The sequence below is a fragment of the Pseudopipra pipra genome, chromosome Z (genome assembly GCF_036250125.1).
Source record: "Pseudopipra pipra isolate bDixPip1 chromosome Z, bDixPip1.hap1, whole genome shotgun sequence".
NCBI lineage: Eukaryota > Metazoa > Chordata > Aves > Passeriformes > Pipridae > Pseudopipra > Pseudopipra pipra.
The window spans coordinates 74568213-74585688 of record NC_087581.1 but is presented as its reverse complement, the minus strand read 5'-3'; the positions used below and the strand labels follow the sequence as shown (position 1 = coordinate 74585688).

At 50.4% G+C, this 17476-nt stretch overlaps 1 protein-coding gene across 4 annotated transcripts in view; it reads left to right on the top strand.

Annotated features, from left to right (window-relative positions):
- The window catches only part of ZCCHC7 (zinc finger CCHC-type containing 7), an 86513-nt gene extending 82328 nt beyond the window's left edge, over window positions 1-4185 (top strand). For all 4 annotated transcript variants that reach the window (XM_064642478.1, XM_064642476.1, XM_064642477.1 and 1 more), the window contains exons 10-11: window positions 2402-2519; window positions 2942-4185. In XM_064642478.1, coding sequence (XP_064498548.1) covers window positions 2402-2519; window positions 2942-3393 — 570 coding nt within the window. In that variant the 3' untranslated portion in view covers window positions 3394-4185. The remainder of the gene's footprint in view (window positions 1-2401; window positions 2520-2941) is intronic.
- The last annotated feature ends 13291 nt before the right edge of the window (window positions 4186-17476 follow it).

The window sequence follows — 17476 nt, the reverse complement described above, 5'->3', positions numbered from 1 at the left end:
TTTCCTTTCTTTTTTTTCCTTTCTTTTTTCCCATTAGTGCCTCACTGCCACGTTCAACATCACATCAGTTTTTTCACCCAACCATTCAATCAGCCCACCCATTTGAATGCTGTTTTGGGAACGTTCCAGTTCTGCCTGCTTGTTATGATTCTGATTTGTCTTTTCTTAGTTTAATTCAACATTAAGTTTGGCATCACCCTTCTGTAAGGTGTAGCCTGGTGAGGGAGACATCATGAGCTTTAAGTGGCTTCAGTAAAAATGGGAGGTGTGCTGCATCTTCCAGGCTGTTTTGATGATATTTATCACCTTTTTCAGTGCCTGTTGTGAGAAGTTCAGCTCTGTACCTGCAAATGCCAACACAAAGCAAATATTTGAGGTTTTTCTTTCATGGAATAAGGGCAGGAGCCACAAGTATTCCAGAAAATGAATGCTATTCAGGCACTGAATGGGTTTAGTTTATTGTTTTCTATGGCTTAAAACCAGCAAATTGCAAGCAAATTCCTCCCTTCCCTTCCACCTGCTCTTGTGTGTCAGCCCCTACAACTACCCAATATGTTTTGTTAAAAGCTTGGGCCTTTAGGTTACTTTAATTTTACTAAACTGTCAGAAAGTTACACCAGAAGAAGACAGCCGTACATGGATACAAGTAAGGCTGCTGTAAAATTAATTAGTAATTATTAGGGATGCTGTAAATTAATTATTTAATTTTTAAGGCTGCTGTAAAAATAATTAGAAATTATATGGGAGGAGCTGGTGGTAATTACTTGCATACGAAGTGGTAGAAACTGTATAAAATCAGCAAGGGAATGAAGTGACTCGAGAACATTTTATGGCTCTCGAAGTTCAGAAAGACAACGTATTTTTACTAGTGTACAAAGAGCAGAAACAGCTTGAGCAATGACTGAGTGAAAGGGGATGAGCTGATAGCAACACAAGAGGACAGAGATACCAGATCTTTCCATGTGCACACCATTCCCAGAAACAGGCAAAAAAAGGGATTCTTCATTAAATTTCAGCCAAGCGCATGCCAAATAGAAGCTGGGAAATACAAAATACATCCAAATTGCATCTCTGGTGCACTGCGCCTCTGGAAGGGAGAGGGAGGCGGGCAGGAGGACACACAGCGACAGGGAGTGCCCGAGTGGCACTGAGGGGTAGCAATGGCACATGCAGGAGAGCTGCTGGCCCTGTGGTGCAGACACCAGGTGGGCAAAAGCTCCTGACAGCTCCTGGAGATTGTGAGGCACAGAGCTCACTACCATGGCTTCACACTGGGAAAGAGTGGAGTTAGGCTGGATGTTAGGAAGAAATTCTTGGCTGTGAGGATGGTGAGACCCTGGCACAGGTTGCCCTGAGAGTCTGTGGCTGCCCCATCCCTGGAAGTGTTTAAGGCCAGGTCGAATGGGGCTTGGAGCAACTTGATTTAGTGGAAAGTGTCCCTGCCCATGGCAAGGGGTAGAACTGGATGAGCTTTGGTCCCTTCCAACCCAAACATTTCTGGGATTCTGCGTTTCTATGATCTATGCAGTATCTAAGAAGAGAAAGGTGGTGAAGCAAAGCACAGCAGGTAGCAAGCAGTTTGCAAGGATAATAAAGCACCTTGTTACATGGTACCTGGAAAAAAGGCAGAACTGTGGGAAGCATCCCAGTCCGCCTGGCTTACAAGACATGGCTAAAACTGTGTGTACACCAGTGAAAAAATTCACATGCCTGATCCAAGAGTTTGGGGAATAGGCTGACACGCACATGGTGTCGGAGCCAGCCCCTTTCTTACCTCAGCTGACTGTTCAGGGCTCTCTTCCTTTTCCTCTTCCTCTTCCCTGCACACCATCCTGAAGCGGGATTTACTTTTGGTTTGTCCCTATGAGAACATGGCACATGGTTGAAGTGCCCACCCTGGCTGCTGTCAGGGGAGATCCTGCCTTGGCATTGCTTCTCACCCCCTTTTGGCCTGCCACCCCTCTGCAGATGGCTTCACCCCAAATGAGCCAGGTGCCAGGGCTGCTCTGCCATGGCACTGTTTGTCTCCAGGGGGGCCGGGTGTGTGGGAGCAGTGGGAAGCAGCGGAGCGAGTGTCAGGGTCCTGCCTTGCAGTGGGACAGCCCAGTCCTTGTGTCCAACAGCACTGTCAGCAACTCACCTGTCCTCACCTGCTCCTTCTTGTCTGCTGGGGGAGGCTACAGACGTGTGGTAACTGCAGAAAGACAGAGGACTCCTGCTGTGTGCTCACACAGTCCCAGCGTTTGGGCATGCACAGGAGGGATTACGGATTGGTAATGAAAATGTCAGTGCTGGCCACACCCCCTGCAGGTACAGACCAGCCCCTGCAGGACCTGGCCCATTTCTCTTCCAGGAAAATTGACACTTAGCCGACTCTGGTGACCTGAAATGTGTTTTGCAGGAGTGCTCGGAGAAGCGGATGCAGGGGAACATGTTCCCCACTTCTCCCTTCGTCTACTACTACGATGATGAATGCGATATCAAGAGGAGAGCAAATAGGTTAAAAAGAAAGGTGGCAGGTACGGTGTGGTTTGGGAGATCTCTCCCACCTTTCAGTTCTCCATTTGCTGCTTTTTAGAAACATTGTGGAATTATTTTCAAGCATCAGGAAAAGGTGCATGGCTTTGAAGAGGTAGTCTGGTAGTAGTAAAAGATTTGTGACTTTATTCATCCATGTCTATCATGGAAATTGATTATGTCAAAGTCACTCGGTGGGTATTGTCAAGTTTTAATTATGAGAAATCCACAGACATTAAAAATGCCATAAAATAACAGGAAGGGAATTAAATCGTAATTTGTTTAGATTATAGGCTGGTGACATGAAAATATCTGTCAGAGATAAATTTTTGTCCAATTCATACATACTTAAGGAGAGCTGTGATGGCTTGGCCACCAGGTTTTGGGGTTTTTAGGTTTGGAACTAATAGGCTCTGTTTTCCAGACCTGCAGGAAGCTGGCCTTCTGCCGGAACAGCCCGAAACACCATGGCAGGAAGAACAGCTCAAGGGGCACAGCCACAAGAAAAAGAGCAAACCTTGGAAAGGACAACACGGGAAACTGAACAGGGATGGCGAGCAGTACAAGAAGATGAAGGTGTCCCAGGCAGGGAAATCCCGAGAGAAGATGAACAGGAGGGGTGTTGAAATGCGCTGTGACGCAGAGGGAGACTTCCCTCGGGGGTGCAAGCAGCAGGTGTGCAAGGGTGGCAGGGTTCGGCACAAGTCCATTTTTCAGGCGTTCTCAGGCAGAAAGGCTGGGTGTGTGCAGGAGCCTCTGGAAGGTGTCAAAAGGAAGAAGAAATGGAAAAAGCAGAAAGATGCTAGTCCTGACAGCAAGGACAATCTATTCCTCATAAAACAGAAGAGGAAGAAGTCCAAACAGAAATCCTGGTAATAGGGGGATGGGCAGGTAGCACTGGTATTTGCTGGCTCTGGCTCTGCCTTCTCTTTATTTCTGTCTCTCTCTTAGCACATGAATTTGAACCCATCCTTGAGCCAGCATGCCGGACACATACTCAGACCACTCTGTCTCTGAGAACTGTTGCTGTGGCCAGTGGGTCCCGGTGCTCCCACGTGGGGTGGTTCGAGAATAGGCTGTATGTTTCTTTTCTTTGCTTGGGGATTGTGGGGGGCATGCTGGATTTGGCAGGGTCCGTTTCTTCACTGGTGAGATGTGGTTCTGCTGTCAGAGCAGGATCTGCTGCCATCGAACACGGCGCCTTCGGAGCCGGCGCCAGGGAGACTTGCATGAGGAGGGGTCAGGATGGAGAGCAGGAACGTGGGGGGTAAAGCACATACCCCCAGCCATCATTCCTCTCCAGAGCGCAGAGGGGAACTTGGCACTTTCCCTCCTTCCTGGAAGGGGCAGCCAAGTTGCTGCTTTGCACTCTGGGATGCAGCAGTTTCCTGCCTCACACTCTCATGTGGCACCACAAATCCACTGCCCTCGGTGCTCAGCTCTTGGGGCTCCCCCGAACCCCATCCCTGCCCCTGCCAGCTGGGCAGAGTGAGCAGCTGAGCCTGGAACAGAGTTTACATCTCACACTAAATCCGTCCTTGTTCCCCTTGATGTGGAAGCTGTTTCTGGAGAAAAGAGAGCAGAGTATGAAGAACATACTTGATTCCAGTCATACTGTGCTAAAATTTAATAATTTTTTTCAAATACAGTTATTTTTGTACACTGGAATTCAGCGTGTTGTGTTAAGGTTTGTAAGAATGAAATGCTTCATCAAAGGACTAAGCCAAATAAAACTTTACATGAGGAATATGAAAAAAAGTGGGTTTGTTCTTCATTTCCCTGCATTCCAAGTATAATTGAAAGCAGTGTTGTGTTCTCTTTCCTGAGCTGAAACCGTCACCTTAGGCAAGAGAAAAGGAAAAAAAGGATAGTATTTATACTCTACTGTTTTGAAAAGGAAATTACTATACCTTGTTGCTCTGTGCCCTGCTCTCTACTGTAGCCACTCCTTTTCTGAGCGGCTGATGGTAACTAACAGCACAGTGTCACTGAGGTGCAAGTCCTCTCCTCATGCTGCAGTTCTGTTTTAAAATTAGAAACTATTTGTACCCTTCAAGGGTACCTGCAAAGGGAAATGGCACCTGTTAAAATTCAGGGCTGTCATTCTGCCAGTGGTATCCCATACTGGTACTCCCCAAATTCATCAGGTTTTTGTTTGGCAAAGTCTCCAGTGAGAACACAGGCATTCTGGTGATCCTCTCACCCCATCTCAGAGGTGTTTGGGGCAGAGCTACACCTGCAGAGTACTTGGGAACATAATGGCCAGCTTTGCTTCAGCGTGTACTTGGCAACAAAAATTGATTTTTGCTTAACTTCATTGATTGCTTGATTGAAAAGTTCATGAGATACCACAAAAAAATCGGTTTTAACCTTAATGAAAAAAAATTAATTCCATCCCCAAAAATGCTTGCCCTTAGCATGGAAATTACTCTTTTCCTGGGCACTGTGTTTTGTGTCCCTTTTTGGTTTTCAATACTGGGTTCTATTTGAGTAAAAGTTCCATTGGCCTTTAGACAAACCAGCATAAACCTGGCATTCATGGAGAAGGATCCTTTTAGGTGAGGTATCAAGATGAACTCCAGCTTTTCTGATGGGTCAGTTTGATCACCTGTCCAACTAAGTTGTCTTGAAGGGAGTGAATTTCCTGCACATAAGAGGTGCCTTTATGTCACCATGTGCAGTCCCAGAGGGTGGTCAGGTGTGGAGCAAGTCAGAGTTCTTCCGAATTCCTCCCCTGATGAGCAGGTGCCTCGGCAGCATGGCAGGATTCAGATCAGCCAGGAGTCCTGAGCTCTTTCTCTGATGTTCAGTGGCTTCAGCCAAGAAGATTTCACCTTGGGCAACTGATACAGAATTTTTCAAACCCCATTGGGTGCTGGTGGGCAGAACCTGCCTTGCCTTGGGAAGGTAGTGACAGGGAATTTAGGCCAGGTGACCTACACAGGTACTTGGGTGAGACCCACTGAAGCCTGGCCACAGATTGTGTCTCCTGCCTGTCACTGGCAGAACCTGCTGCCAGCACCAGATGATGTGTTTGTGGTAAAACTGCCTCTGGATGTCCCTGTGAGTCGTGCAGGTACCCAGCCCTGCAGAGCCTTTGCTCTGATAGATGTCTGCTGCTTGCGGTTGCAGGACAGTGAGTAAAAGACAGAGAAAGCAGGTTTTTTGAGCCATGGGAAGGGAAAAAGGTGATGCAATGACACTTGGAAGCAGATGGAAGCTGGGTGAGGGAACATCCTTCAGCCCCCTTCAGCACAGGCCGGGATTTGTTGCCGCTGTGGGAAAAGAAACGAGATCCTGAAGCTGGACATCCAACCTGGGGCATAACCCACAGGTGTATTTGGGTCCCAGCAGGTAACAACATCAGCCCCGGCACTGACTGGTGTTGGGCTTTGCAGGAATCTGCAGTGGAGCACCCACCAGAGCATTTGGGGGAGAACCAAGGAGTCTGGATAATGCTGCTAGCTGGGAAAGAGGGACACAAAGGAGGCTGGTTTGTTCTACAGGCAAGCACATGGGTAAATCAGGTGTGACAGAAACTGGCGCCCAGGGCTCTGTCTGGCACGGCTTGGGACAAAGCAGGTTGTGTCTAGTGCCAGCTGTCACTGGTAACCAGTGCCACCCAGCACTCCCAGTAAGGCTTCTGTCAGGCAGCTGATGGATCTTACAGAGCTCAGTGCAAGAATAATGCAGCAGGAGATATGTTTGTATTCAGTGAGGAACAGAGGATGAGAAAAATGGCAAAAAGGGGTGATGGATTTTCCAGCAGCACAAATATCAGTACGTCAGGTGCTGTGAAAGGGCAGCTCTGCATTACAGTCCTATGCTGGGCCCGGAATGGTCGGCTGAGCTTCCATCAAGCTCTGCTTTATCCTATTAAATCACAATGTACTTCAGCCTGTCACTCCTCCCGCCTGCTTCCCCCCCGCTTTAAAGAACTGTCAGCCCTTACTCCAGAGATGCCTGGGACTGGAAAACATGTTCATCCCAGGAGAGGACGGTGTCTCGAGGTCACAGTTGATGTGCAGTGGTGAAGCAGCATGAGGAAACCTACATTGCGTGAATAAATAAAGGGCCACAGCTCAGCCCTGGCGCTGCAGAGGAGACAAGATGGATGGATCAGAAGGTCAGAGTCTTGTTGGGTAATGGGGGCAGGTGTCCCAGGAGTGAAGAGGGGAAAAGGGAGTATTGGGTCCATCATTTGTTGCAGCCACTACACAGTGAGGTTGAGGAAGAAAGGAGCACTGTGATTTGAGGTGTCTGTGTCTGTGGCACAGCTGTGGGAGGAATTGGATGTGTCTTTGTGACACAGCACAGGGCTGGCTCCTCCTAAAAGTGTTCCTTTCCCTGAAGTCTACCAGAAATGTCAGTCTCTCTGTCCAACTGTTGTAGAATCTGCTGGGAATGTCACTTAACTCTGTGCGTCTGTGGCCATGCCATACCCAGCTCTAGTGGTGCACGGTGACCACACAGATCCCTGTGCCTCGAGTTGGGCTCACTCTCACCAACAGACCTTGTTCCACCCCACATGTCACTGAGCAAGGACACTGAGCAAACCTGAGGTTCAGTTCACCTGAACAGGTGGACACTGCCACCTGAGCACCCAGGGCTCTCATGCTGCACCTTCTGGATGGGAACATGGGTGACAGTGACAGAGCAGGGTCAGCGACAACCATCCATGGCACTGCCTGGCACAGCAGCCAGTAATTGCACTTTTTTTGCATTGCAAAATGATTATTAGCACCTTGGTTCATTATCAGAGCAAATTTAATTTTTCAATGTAAAGGAGCCAGTTGTATTTATAAAGGAAGCACTGTTGATACAGGCGGAAAAAATTAATTCATGACAAATGTAAGGAAAATTAATAGTCTTTAACCGGGGCAATATTTGACTGTGTCTAATTGTGCTTTGCAGGGTTTGAAAAGTCCTGACAGAGATTCTTACAGAGGTTTTACACTTCTCCTGATGAAACTGCATTTAAACATTGGGATTTTTTTTAATTAACCTGCCAGACTGGTCAAATCATAGAAAAACTGCTGTGGAAACCCAGTATTCTCTGGTGTATTTGTGCACTGGCATGGGCATTGTGTCCATTTGGGAAGGTCTTGTCTAATCCAAACCTGCTCAGGCAGAAAACAAGGAAGAGGAAGAGGAGAAAACGCCAAAGGTGCAGCAGCTGCAGGAAGCCCCCAGACTGCCGACGGAGCCTGCAGGCAGGAGTGGCCACAGGGACCCCAGAAGGGGAAGGTTCACCCCACTGAGGAGTGTGCGGGGGGGTGGGAAATTACACAGAGACACCAAGCAGGGGTCTCTGGTTCTCCTCGGTTCGCTGATGAGAACCTGCAGACACAGGTGACGTTTGGAGTGACAGGTTGATTGTGTGTGGCAGAACAGGTCCAGTGGAAGAGGACCAAGCCTAGTTGAGGCTTTGGTGCCTGATTGGGTCAGAGCTCCAGGGGGGCCGTTCCTGCTGGACTCTTCAGAGGTTTCTACATTCTAGCTGTGCCCCAGCCCCTCTATGGCACCAGCCACACTGCAGCTCTCCTAGCCAACAGCAGCAGGAGAGCTGCTTCCTGCATGTGACGAAATCCTGGGAGCAGACTCTGCCAGGTGGGATACAGGCTTGTGAACAATGTCCCTGGCACACCTGAGCAGAGCTTTCTCGAGCAGCTGGTTCCAGCACCAATGCTCCCACTACTGTCAGAGTGGCTGCTTTGGTAAGGCAAACAGGAGGACCCTGGTTCATGAAAACACCAGGCAGGCCCCCCCATTTTCCTTGGGGGGTGCAGGTGTTGCAAAGGGAAAATCTGCCTCCCCCGTATTCTCCCTATTCAAGCCCTGTGGACAGTCTTAGCCTCTTGCTCAGCTCTCCTCAGGACAGCTTGGAAACGTGCTGTCTAAACTCAGCTGCCAACTTGAAGCCAATTTGCATTGGATAATTATTTTCAATTAAGTGATAACAATCGTGTTCTGAACAGAAATAATCTTGTCCAAAGGCCAAACAGTTTATCCCGACTCAGAGATGAGGCTGCTGCTTTGTGCAGCGCCCGTCGGCGCTGGCACCGTTATCAGCCCCACGTGCCGAGGGTTCGGCTGTGCCGTCCCTCCTGCTGGCACCCTGGCCAGCCATGCCCCAGACCCCCACAGGCACCTGCCTCTCCACCAGTGCATGGGTCTCCTCACCTGAGGAGCCAAGGGATTTCAACACCCCAGTGGCTTTATTCTGGTCCCTGGGTGGAAAAAAACCATTTTTTCATCCACAGACCTCACCCACCCGCTGTGTCTCCTTCTCCTGCAGTCCCACATGCAGCAGGCATGTGCTCTGCATTGTAAGGGACAGCCAGGACAGCTGGAACCGACATCGGTCCTCTACCAGCCACCCTGACAGAGGAGACCCCAGGGTGCTTCCACCAGGCTGGCACCTCTGCTCAGCATCCTCCCCACCAAGGACACCCGGCCTCTGCAGGAGACACCTGGGTGCCCATGGACATCCCTGGCTGTGCTGTGCCAGTGCCCCTTGCTCTTCAGAGGGGCAGCAGCCACCAAGGATACCTCACATGGCCGGGGTGAGTGACAGTCCCTGTGGAGCTGTGCTTGCCCACTGTCCCTCTCTAACTGTGCTGTCACTTGAAAGGACAAGTGGGGCTGCTGCTGCCAAAGTGCAGCCTCAGCCAGGCCCCTCCTTGCCCTCTGCCGGGTAAGGACAACCTCAGCCAAGCTACTTGCCAATCTGACAGGAGTCATGTTAGTTTGGCACTGGATTTGGGACACTCTGGGCAGCTCCAGCACAGGAAAGGGGAATAATGGTGAAGGCAGCTGCCATCCCCAGCAGGCACCAGTGTAGCTGCACCAGGATCTGCACAGGGGCTGCAGAAGAACACAGAACTCTCTAAACAAGCTGCAGCCGGTGCTGGGTGGTTGCCCCATGGCTTCCTGCCCCTCGTCCCTCCATGCCCAGCACCATGGGAGGGCTGGCCCAGGTGGCAGCACCTTGGAGCCTGCCGGGAGCCAACACAGGCCGGTGTCGGAGGCAGTTTGGCATACACAGATCTCTACACCACACTTTGCTGGAAGGAAGCTGGGGTGGGGGATTGTTGGGGTTTTTAATCCACCAAAGCCCAGTCAGTTGGGAAGATTGGACTCCAGAGCTCCAGCAAGTGAAAAATAGCAAATCCAATATCTTTTTAGTGGTGTTTTTATATTCAAATTAGACATAATCTCCATGAATAAAATTACTGTTCCCAAAGGGATCATGACCAATTTAAATGTATAAAATGTCATTAAAAGGGCACTGGCTTGCTATTAAAATTTAACTTCAGCAAACCCCCAATGTCATTTGTATTATAGTTTTACAATTAAGCCAGAGATGTTGGAAATAATAGTTTTGATGTACAATCTGGTACTGTACAGTAGGAGTGCATTGTTCCTCAGAAACTGCAGCTGGACCTATCGCTGGGAACACGGCCACCAGACACATCTCCTGGGGAGGGGGCACAGCCACAGCACTGCCGAGGGTGCAGCCAGTTGGGAACAGGACTGTGCCCTCCCCTCCTGCTCACAGAGGGCTCGCACGAGAGACTGATGGCTGCAGTGAGGACGTGGGTCCGCTGGAAGGACCCCATGCATGGGGCTGGGACTCCCTTTTGGAACTCTTCTAGGCAAAGGGTGTGGGTCCCTTTCTCCTTGCACGACTTTGCTTGGGGTTTGCCCCAGCTCTGCCGCCCTGGTGCTGTGTGTCACAGCCTGGCTCCATGGGGAGCTCAGCACTGCTCTCCAGGGCAAGTAATCCCCACAGGGACCATCCCCAGGGGCTGGTGGGGCTCCAGGAGCATCTGAGAGCAGTAGCATGAGGAAGGGAGGCAGTGGAAAGGCATGCCTGGGAACACAATGCCCTGTGCCAGTTCATTATTTGATCTTTAACCCAGCGCCAGTTCAGCTGCTGGGAGCTGTTTTGCACAGGGTAAGGGTGGGAGATCAGGAAGATCACATTTATCTGGGTGTTCTGGTCAAGGTTTTTGAGCTTCCAGACATACCAAGTGCTCCTCAGTCATCGAGTGACCTGACAAAGGCTTTTCCCACTCTCCCTAACAGGTGGAGACTCTGCTGACCTCTCGCTGATATGTGCCACAGTCCAAAAGCAGAACCAAGCCATGCTGAGAGGTGGCAGCCATCACAGGAACAGCCTGTCCTGTCCTGCCCCAAACCCTCATGGTTGTGCCCCAAACGCTGGTGGTCCTGCTCTCCTCATCCAGGCAGGCTTCAGCTGTTACCATCAAGACAGTGCAATGAACATTTTCTGAAAACCAGGAACACAGAGCCCCTGGTGAAGGTTGCCAGGAGTTGACCCTTTGGTCACCAAGTCTGGAGCCTGTGCTGACCATGACCGGCCAAAACTGGGGCCTCCTCAGCTGGGATCTGCAGGGGAAAAAGGAACCTGAGCATCCTCCACAGACCTTTCGCAGCCAACACTGGCTGTCACCCCAAGTGCGTGTGGTCCCCCAGGAGAGGAGGGCCTGCCCAGCCCCGTGACCCCCAGACCTGGTGCTGTGCACCCCCAGAGTCAACACAAACATCTACTCCCTGGGAAGGGGCAGCTCAGGAAGAGTCTGTAATAATGTACCAAATTATTACTGTGCATTAAAGGATATAATGCATATTCAAACATGCATTTAAATGTCAGAGCAAGCAGGTGAGTGAATACACATGTTATAAAATACATGTATTTAACTAATGGCAATTAATGGGGCAAAACAGAAAAGCTATCTATTACTTCTGGGAACAGAACGCCTTTCCAAACATTTTAATTACTGCAGCAACATTCTGAAAATAAAAATCCCCTTTGGTCTTTCACACTCTGTCTCCTTTTTCCCCAAAGAACATAAAAACTGTCAAAACCCATCACTCCTGTGCATAGGAGGAAAACGTTGAGCAAAAGGAACATGCAGAGCCCTGGGAAGGTTGTGATTGGGCAAACAACTGCATCAGGGGAGAAATAAATAATCCTATATATTTTATATATATAATATATATTATATTTTATATATATTATACAGAATTTGCAAAAAACAACCCAGCTTCTGCACCTGCTCTGGCAAGGTGGAGCTGCACCCCCAGGGATGTGCAAGGAATGCCCTGGGGAACAGTGCCATGAGGACTCTGCCCAGCAATGGCACAGGGGCACAGAGGGGTTGGCACTGCCAAATCTCTCCTTCCTGGCTGAGTTGCTGGCCATCCCTGGGCAGTGAGAGGTCCCAGCCACATGTCCTCGGTGACACCCGCTGTGGCACTGCCGTGTCATCCCCCATCATTCTCTGCTCCTGTCACCCATCTGGCCACATTCCAGGTCCCTCCTGGAGCTGCTGGAGCACAACCAACAGACTGTGGAATGGGATGTGCAGCCTGGCTGCCCTACAGCTACAGATGGGTGGCTTCGCCATGTCACCATGTCCATGAAGGTGACGGAGTTCCCCGGCACTGCAGTGTTTTCCCTTTGGCTGTTACATGGAGATGCTGCTGAAGGGGACAAGGAAAAGGCTTCTCCTATGCATGATTGACCTGCACAGGCAAATCAGGGACAGGCTGAGGCCCAGGTAGTTCTTATCTTGATTTCCATGTTGAAGCATGATAAGCTGCGCAAAAAAATCCTCATTTGCTCCCCACAGCCTCATGTCTTCAGTGCCAGACCCTCCCCGGGTACAGCCCCACAACCATAACCACGCCAGGGGCCTGTATCCCACCAGAGCCAGTGGGGAGCATTCCAGACACTGCTGCACTTTCCCACCTGTGCTGCTCCTTCCCTCCATGGGGAGACACAGGGCCCCACCAGCAGGGCCAGCAGCACCTGAAGCCCAGGTGTGGGGCAAAGCCAAATCTCCCCAGCCTTCTCTCACAAAGAGCTGTTCCGAACTAACAGAGCCCCAAATCTGCCAGTGCACCCTGGAGACCTTGGGGCACCTTCTGCACATCCCACCCACAGGAGAGAGCTTGGCTTCCACTGGCAGGGAGAAGCAGCCAATTAATTAAATACACTTTTTTTTTTTTTTTTCATTTTCAAGGAAGTTTCCAAATTTATGCTAATAACTGAGTGCTTCTGAGTCATTAGGAGGCTGACAACACACCAGGTCATATTTTGCATTAAAATACATGAATCCAAAATTAAAGTATTGGCAGATTTGGCATCCAGCAGTCCAGTGGGGAAATACCCCATCCAGGCATTTCCAACAAGAGATTAAATCTAGAGCAGGTCAGAGTGCAGGTCTGGCTGCTCACCCACCACACGGCTGTGTGGAAAAGGTCCCTTTTAATTCTTAAAAGAAAAGCAGTTTAATCATTGTGAGGAACTATACCTTCAGGGTATCATTTCAAAAATACAGGCAGAGATTAGGAGGGATTTGTGAGATTGTGTTTATTCCCAATTTAGGTCCTTTCCATAAATTAATTATAAAAGCAAGCCCAAACCAGTCAGAAGTACACTGGGAAATTCTCAGAGTGTTAGTAATTTCCATGCACTAATATTCATGCCATCTGCCTGCCTTTTTTCTGCATTTTGTCTAAATACTCAGTAGTTACCCATGTCCTTCTTTCCTTTGCTGTGCCTTGTCCCTGTGCCCCTTGCCCTGCCACAGGTACTGCCCTGAGCACGGTGCTGTGCTTCTATTGAGAGCATTAAAAGGAGAAACCATGTTTTGAGGTTGGAAAACTGTCACCATGGAGGTACAAGCTTTGGTTTATTCCTGTTTATAGGATTTGCTGTTGTCCTGGACAACCCCTTGTCCCGAAGGCTGCAAAGGTTGATCTGCCCACTGTGAATTCTCTCCAGGTAGAGCTTTGAGCCTTCTTTTAAATGTCTCTTTTTAAAAAAGAGATTAAAATATCACTCCTTAGAACAGCATCATTTCAATTGCTCCCAAATACAGAATCCCAGGTATCCCTTAAGGAGTATTAAAGAAACTGATGTGGGTGAAATCCCTAATGGGGATAATATGCCTTTCCTTTCTACAGAAAACCTCTAAAAATGCTTTAGAAATAAATTTGTGGCAACAGTCCAACAGCCCAAGCACGCTCCTGCCCTCCAGTGAAGGTGGGATTTCACCCAGCTGATGGACTCCTGAGCATTGCAGAGCCTGAAGTGGCAGCACTTAGCAAGGCACACGGGGACATGGGCACACAGGGACATAGAATCATAGAATCATAGAATCATAGAATCATAGAATCATAGAATCAATTGTGTTGGAAAAGACCTCCGAGATCATCGAGTCCAACCCTTGGTCCAAATCCAGTCCATTTACTAGATCATGGCACTCAGTGCCACGTCCAATCTGCATTTAAAAATCTCCAGGGATGGTGAATCTACCACCTCTCTGGTGGTAGGCCATTCCAATGCCTGATTACTCTCTCTGTAAAGAATTTTCTCCTGATATCCAACTTAAATTTCCCCTGGCGGAGCTTAAGCCCGTGCCCCCTTGTCCTATTGCTGAGTGCCTGAGAGAAGAGACCAACCCCCACCTGGCTAGAACTTCCCTTCAGGGAGTTATAGACGGTGATGAGGTCACCTCTGAGCCTCCTCTTCTCCAGGCTAAACAACCCCAGCTCCCTCAGCCTCTCCCCATAGGACTTGTGCTCCAGTCCCTTCACCAGCCTTGTTGCTCTTCTCTGGACCCGCTCCAGCACCTCAATATCCTTTCTGAACTGAGGGGCCCAGAACTGAACACAATTCTCAAGGTGTGGCCTCACCAACGCAGAGTACAGGGGAAGGATCACTTCCCTGCTCCTGCTAGCCACGCTACTTTTGATACAGGACAAGATCCCATTGGCCTTCTTGGCCACCTGGGCACACTGTTGGCTCATGTTGAGCTTCCTGTCAATTAGTACCCCCAGGTCCCTTTCTGCCTGGCTGCTCTCCAGCCACTCTGTGCCCAGCCTGTAGCGCTGTATGGGGTTGTTGTGGCCAAAGTGCAGGACCCGGCACTTGGCCTTGTTGAACTTCATCCCATTGGAATCAGCCCATCTCTCAAGTCTATCCAGATCCCTCTGCAGAGCCCTCCTGCCTTCCGGCAGGTCGACACTCCCTCCCAATTTGGTGTCATCAGCAAATTTGCTGATGATGGACTCAATCCCCTCATCTAAATCATCAATAAAGATGTTAAACAGGACTGGACCCAACACTGATCCCTGGGGAACACCACTGGTGACCGGCCGCCAGCTGGATGCAGCTCCATTCACCAGCACTCTCTGGGCCCGACCCTCCAGCCAGCTCCTAATCCAGGAGAGGATACACTTGTCCAAGCCATGGGCTACCAGCTTTTCCAGAAGTATATTATGGGAGACAGTGTCAAAGGCCTTGCTGAAGTCTAGATAGACCACATCCACAGCCTTCCCCTCATCCACCAGGTGGGTCACCTGATCGTAAAAAGAGATCAGGTTGGTCAGACAGGACCTGCCCCTCCTAAACCCATGCTGGCTGGGTCTAATCCCTTGTCCATCCTGAAGGTGCTGTGTGATTGCACTCAGGATGATCTGCTCCATGGTCACAACAGGGACATGGGCACAGCAGGGACATGGTCACAACAAGGACACGGGCACAGCAGAGACACGGGCACAGCAGAGACACAGGCACAGCAAGGCACACAGGAATGTGGGTACAGCAGGGACGTGGATGCAGTAGGGTGAAAGGAGCCATGGACACACAGGGACACAGGTGTAGCGGGGACGTGGGCACAGCAAGGTAAGCAGAGACACAGGTGGTGCACATGGTGGCCTCTGGAGGTGCCTCCAGCCTCGAGGACCCTGTGGCTCTGCTGCCAAGAACCCCTGAGAGGTGCAGTGCGGGATCACAGCACCCCAACCTCTCCAGAGGGACCAAGGGGGGCCAGGGGACTCTGAAGCCACACAATGAAGAAGGTGGTTTAAAGGTGTTTTTAATTGATAAACCCACACTTTTGCCAGCATTGTGCACTTCATTTTGTAAATAAACTCTCTTTGGAGGTCTCCCTTTGGCTGGAGGGACTGAATCAGTGCTTGGAAGTTGCCAGAGAGCCTGAGGTAGCAATTCCACCATATCTGCGGGGACCAATACTGGGAAGCAGAAAGGGAAAACCCAGCAGGATGAGCCCGGATGTGTCACACTGGAGAGCAGGTGTGTGCTCTCCAACACAAATCTACCTGATCAAGGCGGGAGATAAGGTGTCAGGTCAAACCATAACCCAGCTCAGTAGCATAAAATAAACTTTCAGGTAATTATTAAAAATTAAAATCGATTCTGCTGGTGTAATCTGACAGCACTCTGAAGGTGCATCATCATCATCATGGCTAGGCTTCGCGAACGAAGATTTGGGAAGGCTCTATCCACATTTGCTACAGGCACGCTGGTGGCTTATGAGGCCAATACGTGACAGACATATCCGATTGCAAAAGGCACAGCAGAAAGACTCCTTAGATGGTGTATTCTGCAATACACGGTTCTTTCTGCATTGCCTTTTTTCCTCGAGGGTGATCCTGCTGCGTTCTCAAAGGAGACAGCTGCGTTATAGATGGGGTGTCTCCAGGCCTCCCGATTTGAGGCCAGAGTAGACCAGTTATGGTGATCAATATGGCCAAGGCTGAGATGTTGTTTCAGGGAGTCCTTGTATCTTTTCTTCGGGGCTCCTCTCATGCGGCAGCCAGTGGCAAGTTCACCGTAAAGCAAGATCTTAGGGTGCATCACATTAAAGACAAATTCCACCTGGAGCAGCAGAAGGAATCCCACACGGAGAGATGTTCTGGGACATGTACCTTGAACTCCACTTTGCCCACAGCTTTGTTGTCTTTATCCATCCGCCCCTGTGCTTGTTCCCAGACACAACACACCTGTGTTACCTGTCGAGCTCATGGCTCCCTTGGGTTCCCTACAGTCACAGAGTACGTTTCAGGTCAGGACTCCAGACAATTTAAATCTGGGTTAATTAACAAGCAGTGTCTGATCAGTGCCTTGAGAGGCAGCACTCAGACCACCTGTGGCCTCTGGGACCCTCCATAGCTGCCACCAGGCTGTCAGAGGGAACTCCTCCCAAAATAGGACCTTACATGGATGTGTCTGAAAGAATGTATATGCACATGTGTATATCACAGAATCACTGAATCATGAAACACTGGAGTTGGAAAAACCCTTCCAGCCCATCAAGTCCACCTTGTGCTCAAGCCCCACCTTGTCCCCCAGCCCAGAGCACTGAGTGCCACATCCAGGCCTTCCTTGGACACCTCCAGGGATGGGCACTCCAAACCTCCCTGGGCAGCCCCTGCCAAGGCCTGACCACCCTTTCCAGGGAGAAATTCCTCCTGATTGTCCAACCTGAGCCTCCCCTGGCACAGCTGCAGGCCGTTCCCTCTCCTCCTGTCCCTTGTTCCCTGGGAGCAGAGCCCGACCCTCCCCTGGCTCCCCCCTCCTGTCAGGGGGTTGCAGAGCCAGAAGGTCCCCCCTGAGCCTCCTTTTCTCCAGGCTGAGCCCCCCCAGCTCCCTCAGCCCCTCCTGCTGCTCCAGACCCTTCCCCAGCTCCGTTCCCTTCCCTGGACACGCTCCAGCCCCTCAATGTCCTTCCTGTCTGAGGAGCCCAGACCTGGACATGGGACACGAGGGGCCTCAGCAGTGCCAGCACAGGGACGGGCACTGTCCTGGGGCTGTGACACCCCATGGCTGGGACAGTCCAGGGGCCACTGGCCTCTTGCACACCTGGGCACACCTGGGTTCATGTCCAACCACTGTCACCAGCACCCCCAGGGCCTTTCCCACTGGGCACTTTCCTGCCCCTCTGCCCCATCCTGTAGCATTCATGGGGTTGTTGTGGCCAAAGTGGCCAAGGGATCCAGCGGCACTTGGTCCTGTTGAACTTCACCCCATAAGCCTCAGCCCATGGATCCAGCCTGTCCAGATCCCTCTGCAGAGCCTTCCTGCCCTCCAGCACTTCAACACTCCCACCCAACATGG